Below are 11287 nucleotides of genomic sequence, written 5' to 3'. Positions count from 1 at the left end.
CCAGCTGTCGCCACATCATGGGCTAGGTACCCTTTTCAGTTAGCAGCAAGGGATCTTTTATATGCACCATCCCACAGACAGGATAGTACATACCATGGCCTTTGATATATCAGCACTGGCTGGAATGAGAAATACCCCAATGGGGTCACCAACGGCGATCAATGATAAACCGACTGCGCATCAAGCGAGCGCTTTACCACTGGGCTGCGTCCTGCCGCTAAAAGAGATTTATTTTTAAACTAGAAATATTTAATACAACAAAACAAAGAATAACTTTAAACACCTTTATTAAATGTGTAAATGTACAATCGATTTATACAAAAAGAAGAAACATGGTCCATCGTCTATTCAGTGGAACATTAAGATTGAGATGTACCTGCTAGAACATCAACAACAGCCGTCAAATGACAAAAAGAGAAAAACAGAAGAGAATATTATGCACCATCATACAAACGAAATGACATGAACATTCAAACTTTACGGACATTCAACTGGACAACTTTACACAAACCTCCACACCCCAAGATTGATGGGTCAAAGTAAATGTTCGCTTTACCAATCCGATTTAAACGCATGTAAATTAAAATTTAGAAGGCCGTCAATCATAATTGGTTATATTCACTACTGCACATTCCCCCCACCCCCACTTTTAAAGGTACGGTCAAGACTGGTCCAACGACCACCTGTGTATAACCACCACCTGTCTTAACACAACCACCATCAATACAGATCAATGCATTTTTTCTTTATTTTACCTGTATATAACAGCCAGCTGTCCATAACAGCAACAATAAATGCCCGCACAATGCATTTTCTTCTTTATTTTACCTGTATATAACAGCCACCTGTTATGACCAAAATGAATGTTTGAACCTGCCATAACCACCACGAGATATAAATGACCACCATTTTTGGGGGGTCCAAAGTGGCCAGCTGAACTTGCCAAAACAGCCACAATATGTAAACATGTGTTTTTATTAATTGTACATAACAGCCACTTGTCCATAATGACCACTTTTACCATGTCCTTTGTGTGGACATTATAAACAGATTCAACTGTATATTTTTTTAAAGGGGCATACATGTAAATAGCAGTGATGAAAAGCCATGTACATGCTTTCTTTATGGACTTCTTTAAAAGAAAAAAAAATGTCTTCATGTACATTGTAGATTAATTTTAACCCAGTCTACATGTAACAGTATATGAAATAATGTAAATGTTACCGAAGTCATCGAAATGACTGATGTAAAGTACCGGGAAATGTAAATCTGTCTTGGAGGTTTTGTATAAAGACGAACATATTCAAAATAAAAATACAGCCAACAATGGATGACAATACTAATGTTTTCAGCTGGGTAATGGTCTCATTATATGAGCGCTGAATGATTCATGAAAAATCTTGACGAAAACGCATAAACTCGTTTTCCTCTTTGTGGTAAATATGCAGCTAACAATAAAATTTATTACTAGGCAAATGTACAGCACATGGACATACTTCAGTTTTCGGTGCCAAACTCATCTGTTCTTGGAACATCACATGTGATCTTCCTTTAAAATGAAAATCATACAAGTTATGCTTTTGTTTTAATGCAAACCGACATTTGTAACACAAAAAGTAAAAGACAAATTTTATAATTCAATAAAAAGGCTCTTTTTTTTTTTCATCTTGCATATACAGTTGAATCCCGCTGGCTCGAACCCCGTCAGTGCCTGAGGAAGTGTTCGACCCGTCGGGCAGTTCGACATAACAATTCAGTTAACATTAGTGTTAGTAAAACTCGGGACTTTGTTTTTAGTTGGAGCGTTGCGGTGTATTCAACCCTCTCGAGTTTGAACCGACGAGATTCTTCTGTACTTAATTATGCAAGACAATTTAAATAATGTTAACATGATTCCCTCTTGCACTGACACTTTTTTTTGGTTTGTTTTCTCAAACTGAACAATCAAGAACAGGTTTCAGATTTGCTGAACAAAGAAGTTTGGCACCGAATATTAATAATAATAAATAGCACACAACACAACCACAGATTCATAGTTATAAATAAACAAGATCTTTCAGTCCAGCTTTCAGGCACAAGTATCAAACTGCGTGTATGAAATTAAAGAGACGGTTCTGAATTTGCTGTCATTGCTAACGCGTTTCTCACTAACGGAGCCTTTTCAACATACACTGATGAAAGCCACTACATTTATTTCATTACTAGCAAGGGATCTTTTATATGCACCATCCTACAGACAGGATAGCACATAATGTATAATGCAACTTTAATCATTAATGAGGTTCAGTTAGTTGGAAACATGTTACAAATTCAGAATTGTCTCTTTATACAATTCATCTCGGCAATAATTTTGGTATCATTTTGCGAACGGCTACATACCATAAAAATAGCTATACAATTCAAAAAGGCAATGGCTATCCAAATTTGTGTGTTCTCTGAATGTTATGTATTGTATTATATAGCTTATCGAAATTTCGACCATTCATTATCTCCCTCATCTTCTTGTAAATAAATGCATCAATTATTTACTAAAATACCATGTATGCTAAATGTTACAGCTTGAAAAACAAATCGCACACTTTTGAACATTGGTCATTCGTACATCCTTTCTTATCATCTCATACGCTGATATAAATAAATACATTCTGGCTACATCGTTCAATAAATTCTGGCTATATCGTTCAATCTTCTTAAGATTAAAACGAGAAATTTAACTTCATAATTGAAAATTATGCAATTTGTATTTTACTAAAGAGCGAATGGAGGGTTAAATATTATGCTTTTCGTTTTCAGCTGACATAATTCGTAAATTAAAATTTACACACATTGTTTTTTCTATTATACTTCAATATTAGAGCTTTTCTCTGTAATGCATATTGCAGGATATCATTTTTCATGATAAAAACATACTGCATGAATTCAAACGACGTTCGACAATCCACAGTCTAAATATCACGGTCACTGGATTATCGGCAGCTCGTAAACCCACACAACCTAGTTTAAAAGGAACTGCTGTAAATATATGAATGCCACGTTCTATAAATACCTCAATGTCACGTTCTATAAATACTTCAATGTCACGTTCTATAAATACTTAACACCCAGACTGTCACGCTACATCTCTATAGGACATTGTTATAGATCTGGTCAAATTGACAATCACATCTCTATTTCTGTCACTATACATCCACTGGTATAGCCAGCATTTTTTACATTCGGGGAGGGGGCACCTGACAAGCAAATATAAATTGTACTGGGGGACAAAAAGAAAGAAAATGAGGTGTGATTTGGGGTTTTTTTGGGGGGGGGGGGGGGGGGGGCTGCCCCCAGACTATGCCAGTGACTATACATGTACTGGCCTTAGTTGTATAATGGTTAGGCCATTGGGCTTTCAGCTGGTAGGTACCGGGCTCGTATCCCGGTAGTGGCAGCAACCCAGACTGTTTTAATGGCTTAATGGGGAAATGTTACTACATTACGCTGACTTCTCTCTCAATAACAATTAAAGGGAAAAAAGTAATACCTATATAACGCCTTTTTTACTTCGTAAAGGCAGGACAAAAAGGGTTAATTGTACGATTCTTTTCCTACATGTACACAAAATGGAGGAATGAGACTGCGTCAAACACAGAATATATCTTTAAAAAAAACCCACATGAAAAACACAACAGCTGTTAATGACAGGGGAAATGTAATGATATGAATGTTATATCAAAAAAAAAACCCACACTGTTTACAAAATAGTATTGAGAAAAGTCGACCAGCAGTTGCTAGCTATGGTTTTTTTTAAATCAGTTCATTGCTAACAAATCCCAGGCTTGAAAAGATTTACAAATGTTCACATTGTTTACCAACTGGACAAGAAGGGACCCATCAGAATGCAGTTCCCAAATCACCATGGTTACCATTACAGTTTAAAAAAAAAAAAAAAAAAAAAATGTTGTTCTGGTTAAGCTACTTGATTTAAAACTAACAGGTGTGGGGTTCAAATCCCAGTACCGGACCAATAGTTTCTGGCACGAGTCCTTTTGTAGATGTTTTTTCTGACATGAGTCTCAAGAAATTCAATCACAGGAGCAAGCTTCATCTTAATAAACATTAAATAACATCCACAATAACTTTCACAATATGATTTCTACCAAAAGGATTTAAAAAACTTTCTAAAAAGTTTAATTGCACAGAGAATCATAATATAAACGTTTCCTACTGTTTCACAACACTTGAACTATCACTAATATCACTGCACTGTTCTTATTTCAAATAATATCGTGAACCACTGTGTTTAATGGACAACTGAAGAACACTTTACAATTGTAGTGTGCTACAAAAAGAAGAAAAAAACAAACAAAAAACAGAAAAGAATAACACCCAGGGAAAAAAAAAAAAAAAAAAAAAAAAAAAAAAAAAAAAAGAAAAAAAAAAAAGAAAAAAAACACCCCACACAACAAACCCCAATCACATACACACAACATACACAATGTTGATCCCTCTCCCCAATTGGAAGTAAATCTGTTTTATTGATGAAGGGTTTGCGAAGAATACACTAATTTCCATATACCAGCAGCAGAATTGACAAATGTGCTGAATAATGATTTTGTCTCATCCTTCATGTGATGATGTGGCGACTTGATTTGTGTGTGAACGACTTCCAAATGTACAATGCACATGATGATTTATGATGTGGTCCATCCGTTCGTCCGACTATCTGTCATCACCAAACAGTTCCTTCCATCGTTTCTCAAAAAAGTTTCTGAGCGTGTGTCCCGCGCGACCTACTTCCGAATCATCCTCATTAAACGTTTCACAGTTGTTGAACATTATTCTCGCATCGGTGGCAAAATCACTCGTCACTTTATACCTGTGGGAAAATAAGAAAAGAAAAACCTTGTCTAAATGAATAAAGTATATAACGACAAAACTGACAGAAATGACACCTAATCCAACCATTCACATCCAGGGGTGGGAATTGGTGAACTGTCAAAAAAAAAAAGAGGAAATCTAGAGGGGTCCCGGAAATTCTTGAAATCCTAAGTTAAAATCTGTGCCATCTGACACATTTTGGAGGAAAGGACCATTAAAATGTGAGGAAACGCAATGTTCCACGACAGGAAAATAGCTGATCCGAGGAGAATTCCCACCCTTGACATCTTGTTTTCAGTCCACAAAAATACACTCTCCCCACACATACCATGGCCTTTGACAAGTTGTGACTTATGTCTGGTTAAAATGAGAAGAAAAACCCCCCAATCAGTTGAATGGATCCACCGAGGTGGTTTGATCCTGCGATGCAAGCACCTGTGGTATGTACTGTGCTGTCTACTGAAAAGTGAGCATAAGAGATTCCTTCTAAACTAAAAAAAAAAGGGCTCTTTCTTCAAGTTATTCTTCTAAGTGTGAGAACATAGTTTTTCTGTCCCTATTAATCTGTTGATAAATGTGAGTACGTACGCGTTATCCCTGAGTTTTGCCTTCATTGCCGACAGGTCCATCGGAGTCGTGATGTATTTCTTGTACGACGGGAACTTCTTCACGTTGACCGCGTGGAGGAACGGCCATCCTGCGTCATGTTTCTCCATCTCTATCAACAGTTTGCTGAAAAAGAAGACAAATTTTATTCATAAAAAAACACCTGCACAAAGCAGATAAATATAGAACAGAGGCCCATTTCACAAAATATTTTAAGTTTATGTCTGTGACCAGCAGTTATAACAGCCATACGTTAACACCTGTTTGGAATCTATTTCACACAGCAAATTACATCATTACGGAAGAGGAAGCATTTTAAGGACAAAAGAAAATGAAATGTGAATTCTTCAAACTATATTAGTTGTACGGTTAGCAGTAACAAGGATTGTGTTTTAGTCGTAGATTTACATTTACGTGCAAAACTAGGCTTACGATGTTTTGTGAAACTGGGGCCTAATTCACCAAGCTCTTTTAAGTAACATCATACCTTTCTAGCAAGTCTGTCTGCATTGCACTAGGACATCGCAAAATTGCGAGAGATTTATAGGATTTTAAATGAGCTTCAATATTGTATCATGTTTATGTCACGAATGAAATAATTTTCAATTGTCGCAAGTTTCAGCGAATGACAATAAAAATGTTTTCACGCTGGACATAAACACGATATGAAATGGTAGTGAGTTTAATATCCTATTTATTACTCATAATTGACCCTAATTTATATCACTCAACTCATTTGGTAAGCGTTCGTGTAAATTGTAGTGGGATAATCGATCACGTTAGAGTGTTACGTCCCATTTGGCGTAATGCCAAGTAGGACCTATCACTTTGATATGTACCAAGATATTTTCAACCATATGAATAATTATAGTGATTATTATCCATATATATGGTTAAGGACCACACAGATATTAAGAGAGGAAACCTATTGTCACCACTTCATGGGCTACTCTAACTGCCTCTGAACTATTTACCTGTACGCGACTACCTGCCTTTGAACTATTTACCTGTACGCGACTACCTTCCTTTGAACTATTTACCTGTATGCGACTCCCTGCCTTTGAACTATTCCAATATTTACCTGTATGCGACTCCCTGCCTTTGAACTATTCCAATATTTACTGCCTTTGAACTATTTACCTGTATGTTATGGACTCCTTGTCTTTGGATGGAGTGGTCGGTTCTTTCTTCTTTTTCTCGGCAGGACCAGACTCGGAACTTTTCGCCTCCGAATCTTTCCGCTGTCTTTTCTCAGCTTCAGCTTTCTTTCTTGGTCGTTTCGGTTTCTGTAAAAAAAGAAAAATGTATTTCTTTAAAACTCTTGATATATATATATTAGCACTGGTTGGAATGAGAAATAGCCCAATCGGCCACCGACAGGGATCGATCCTAAACCGACCGCACATCGAGCGAGTGCTTTACCACTAGGTGATGTGGTGCCCCAAACTGTAACAGATGTAAAGTAAATTTAATGATCTGTTCGTGTTAAGTGAATGGACATCTTACCTTTCCATTTAAACAGGCAGCACATGACCATTTCTTTGGTAACCTGCAAATCAGATGGACACACATATTAATGCCTAGTTAACATAAAATGTGCACAAAGAGTCGTGCAAAAATTAAATGTTCTGGCTTAATCATAATTCAAAACAAAAATAATTGGCCATACTAAATATATATTACTACTTCTGTATTCCATTACATAGCCGATCATGCTTTAGATATGGAGTTTTGGGCCCCATGTCACTATGCAATCTTAGTGCTAAGATCACCTTAAGTACACAAGGTAGTTAGGCACCTACATGTAAGATGATCATGGCGCTAAGATCGCTTTGTGGAACTGGCTCCAGTTGTGTTGAAAAATACTGCTGTCTAAAACAAGTTTTCTTTGGTCCGCCAAATTTTTTCAGCCATGTTGCTCCATTTGGCCAGGCCAGGACCCATATTCACAAAACATCGTAAGCCTAGTTTTACACATAAACGTAAATCTACGACTGAAGACCTATTCACGAAACAACGAAAACATAAGTTACGTGTAAAGTTGGACGTAAATATAAGAGTGTCCCCGGTTACAACTAGCGCTGCAAGTAAGTCGTGTACATATAATAAATCAAGCACGATCACCGTTATTTACTATTATTTATGGAAACTAGCAGCATTTCCAATAACTGAAGCAGTTTGCGATAGCGAACGCCTACGGATTGAACATATTTTTGTTGGTGATTGAACAGATGTTTTCGACTCAGTCAATTTCTCCTGAGTTATCTTTTCCTTTTTAAGAAATGTCCTCAAGTTCATACCAAAACGCGGATCCTAACAAATACCAAAATGCCATGGTTCGCCGTTCGCGATGTTAATGTTAGCAGACGACAAACGAAATTGTGTTTTGTGCATTTGTTATTATCCAGTAGCCATCGTTTCTAATGGGGTTTTAAAATTATTTCCTGGTGAGAGTGTTAAATCATAGATTTATGTCCAGCTAAGTTACGTTTACATTTACGACCGTCTTTGAGAATAAGGTGCTTCTTGCATGTAAATGTAAATCTACGGCAGACGTAAGTGCTAGCCGTAGACGTAAATTTATACCTTTTTGTGAATATGGGTCCAGTGCTTTAAGCTTGCTTCATTGTACAAGGGGCAAGACTGCAGGGTGTGTTCTGGAGCCTAGTGTCTTGTTGGACATGGACAGTCCTCAGTGTCTTCCAGTTAGTTATATATATCTTACCTAACAGCTAACTATGTGACATCAGTGACAATGTTAAAATCAACCATTAACCTACACCATTATCTGACAAGACTATTACACACCTCGGCAGTGGAGGATCAAGGCAGTCAATGTGGATGGCGCGCGGACACCGTTCACACTCGACGATCTTGCCGACCTTCTTGCCGCACACGATGCAGTGAGAGGCACCGCTCGCCTTGGAGACGCACTCGTAGCAGTACCAGTCTCCATCTGGAATGTTGTCCATCTTCGGCTGCAAGGAAACAGATCGTTAACGCTATAAAATGATTAGTGATTTCCCTAGAAATTTGGCATGGCATGGTAGACCAAACACTTCTGTGGCATTTTCACCATTTTCGGGACACTTGATTTTCATTAAAAATACACAAAAATTAATTGAAATAAACATTAATGTAATTTATGTGCTTGCTTTAATAAATGAATGGCAAAAGATATAAAAGGCATATTTTATTAATTAATAATACCTTTTTGGGTGTCTTATAAAGGCAATTTTAGAATTAATTAGTGAAAAAGGCTCGTTTAATCTCAGGGCAGCATGGTGCTCATTAAGGCAAGATGATGCTAGACTACTGAGGTATGGTGCTGCACCATGATACGACAACATGCTAGTGAATGTGGTCTATTATACACAGGGATGAAACCGGGTTAAGAAAAACCATCCAGAAATTTTATTCTCCAATCCCTAACTATGCAAGACACACCTATTTCATGACGTCAGCCCATATGGAATAATTCTGTCTTGTATAGGCTGTGATGTCATTGTGTTCAACATAGGTAGTACAAATTTACTGTTTACTTTTGCAGCCATCTTTGTTTGTTCGTGTAAAATAATGGTTTATTTATTGAATGGATGGGAGAAAAAGACTCCATCATATGTGATAATGTGGGATAAAAAAAAGTACACCCGAGGTGGTGGAAATTTTCGACTTTGCAAGCCTCGTCCCGGGTCGAAATTTCCACCACCTCGGGTGTACTTTTTCTATCCCACATGACCGCATAAGATGAAGCCTATTAATATTGTTTGGCTGCGTACTGAGACTGGTCCAGAGTTTGGGCCGCACAGTAGTCTCAGTAACTATACAAGAAAACTATACACCAGTCATGGAGTACTTGTTGGCATGGAGAGAAAATCCCATCAAAGAATGGGTCCCTTAAAGTCGTTCAATCCTATGACTCAAGCACCACAGGCGAGTGCTCTGCCGACTGACTATGTTCAAAACTCCACACTTGACAGATAATCACTAGACAATTTTAAAAAACATTAAAAAAAACCCCACATACTGTAGGTTATCAATTAGGAAAAGAAAGGAATACCTCAGCACAGTATGAACCTTGAAACAGTATGAAAAAAGCCACAAAGAGTTATCTCCCTAGCCATTAAGAGTTATCTACCTTGAAGCAGTATGTGTGGTATCCCTTGTCACAACCATCGCACAACAACAGCTCCGCCTCATTATCATCCTTCCGACAAATCTGACAGATCTAAACATACAATCAAATCAGAATTAAAAAACGACACATCAGTATTTCACAAAATTTGTACGAATCTGACAGATCTAAACATACAATCAAATCAGAATTAAAAAAAAACCACATCTATATTTCTAAAAAATTGTACACATCTGACTATTAATGATCTGTGCAACAATGTTAAATCTACCGTAAGTGCACAGACACAGAAAATTAACAATGTCGAGATTTGCCAAGAGGTTTTAAAGGCAATAAATTAATATAATTATCCCTTGATTAAAGCAGTATTAAAAATAAACCACCACCACCATTACAAAAAATATGTATACCGACGTCCAAAAGAAACTTTACATACATAAAATTTGAATAATTTGATAAATATTGTTGCTAATCGAAAAGAACCAATTTAGAAACCACCTTACAAACACTTTGGAAGTATCACAAAGTGTATTGTGACGTTTAGATGTTGAACTTCATGATACTTTCATATCCCACCATACATACCGTTTGTTGGTTTTCTATAATACAATTTCAAACCTTGTAATGTTTCTTTTGAATGTCAGTATATAAAAGGGGGAAGGGGGAGGGAAATCATTAAGAAAACAACTCTGACCTGGGCCCCCATTTTACGAAACAATCTTAGCGCTTAAGGCAGTTATGCAGTTACAGCAATCTAAATGCTCTACAAAAAAACAACACCTCCACAAACAATGGTAAGCATGGCAACAGGTTACTGTACATACCACTTTCATGATTGATTTCTCCCATGAGATGGCACTGTTCAGCTGCAGAACACACAACATGAGCTGGGCGGACGAGACCGAAGCCGCGACTGCCTGTCGCCATAGCAACAGGCCTGGGGCGACGACCTGTTCCACATCGTCGTCAACCTCCTCCGGTACACCGGGATGACCCTCGCTGCCGGAGATGTTAGCGAGATTCAGAGGAATACTACAAATAAACGATAAAATATTATAAATATTGTTTTAACTCTGAGATATATACGCAAATTGTATAAAATAGTCTAAATTCAGAAAAAACCCCTGAAATTAAGAACAAATATTGTCTAAATCCTGAGAAACGCTAAAAGTATACAAAATATTATCTAAATTCTGAGAAATATGGAAATTATACAAAATATTATCTAAATTCTGAGAAATATGCAAATTATACAAAATATTATCTAAATTCTGAGAAATATGGAAATTATACAAAATATTATCTAAATTCAGAGAAACACTGGAATTATACAAAATATTATCTAAATTCTGAGAAATATGGAAATTATACAAAATATTATCTAAATTCTGAGAAATATGGAAATTATACAAAATATTATTTAAATTCAGAGAAACACTGGAATTATACAAGGAGGGAAACTAACTTTTAGTATATGTTTAAAAAGTAAGTTTGTTTTGTTTAACGACATCACTATAGCACATGTACATTGATTTATTAATTTTGAAATATAGTCTTAAGAGAAGAAACCCGATACATTTTTCAATTAGCAGCAAGGGATCTTTTATATGCACCAACCCACAGACAGGATAGCACATACTACGGCCGTTGATATACCAGTCATGGTGCACTGGCTGGAATGAGAAA

The 11287-nt window shown here is 36.8% G+C and overlaps 1 protein-coding gene across 12 annotated transcripts in view; it reads right to left on the bottom strand.

Moving 5' to 3' along the window:
• Positions 1-270: 270 nt before the first annotated feature.
• The window catches only part of LOC121384967 (bromodomain adjacent to zinc finger domain protein 2B-like), a 115686-nt gene continuing 104669 nt past the window's right edge, over positions 271-11287 (bottom strand). For 11 of the 12 annotated variants that reach the window (XM_041515466.1, XM_041515468.1, XM_041515467.1 and 8 more), the window contains 8 exons: positions 10426-10633; positions 9605-9694; positions 8275-8444; positions 6973-7015; positions 6607-6752; positions 5449-5592; positions 829-4858; positions 271-755 (listed from right to left, as the gene is read on the bottom strand). In XM_041515466.1, coding sequence (XP_041371400.1) covers positions 4702-4858; positions 5449-5592; positions 6607-6752; positions 6973-7015; positions 8275-8444; positions 9605-9694; positions 10426-10633 — 958 coding nt within the window. In that variant the 3' untranslated portion in view covers positions 271-755; positions 829-4701. Of the gene's footprint in view, positions 773-828; positions 4859-5448; positions 5593-6606; positions 6753-6972; positions 7016-8274; positions 8445-9604; positions 9695-10425; positions 10634-11287 lie in introns of all 12 variants that reach the window. The other variant, XM_041515465.1, reaches the window with a different exon arrangement.

This window comes from Gigantopelta aegis, chromosome 11 (assembly GCF_016097555.1).
Source record: "Gigantopelta aegis isolate Gae_Host chromosome 11, Gae_host_genome, whole genome shotgun sequence".
In the NCBI taxonomy this organism is placed as follows: domain Eukaryota; kingdom Metazoa; phylum Mollusca; class Gastropoda; order Neomphalida; family Peltospiridae; genus Gigantopelta; species Gigantopelta aegis.
The sequence above is the reverse complement of the archived record's forward strand: the minus strand, read 5'-3'. Positions and strand labels throughout refer to the sequence as shown.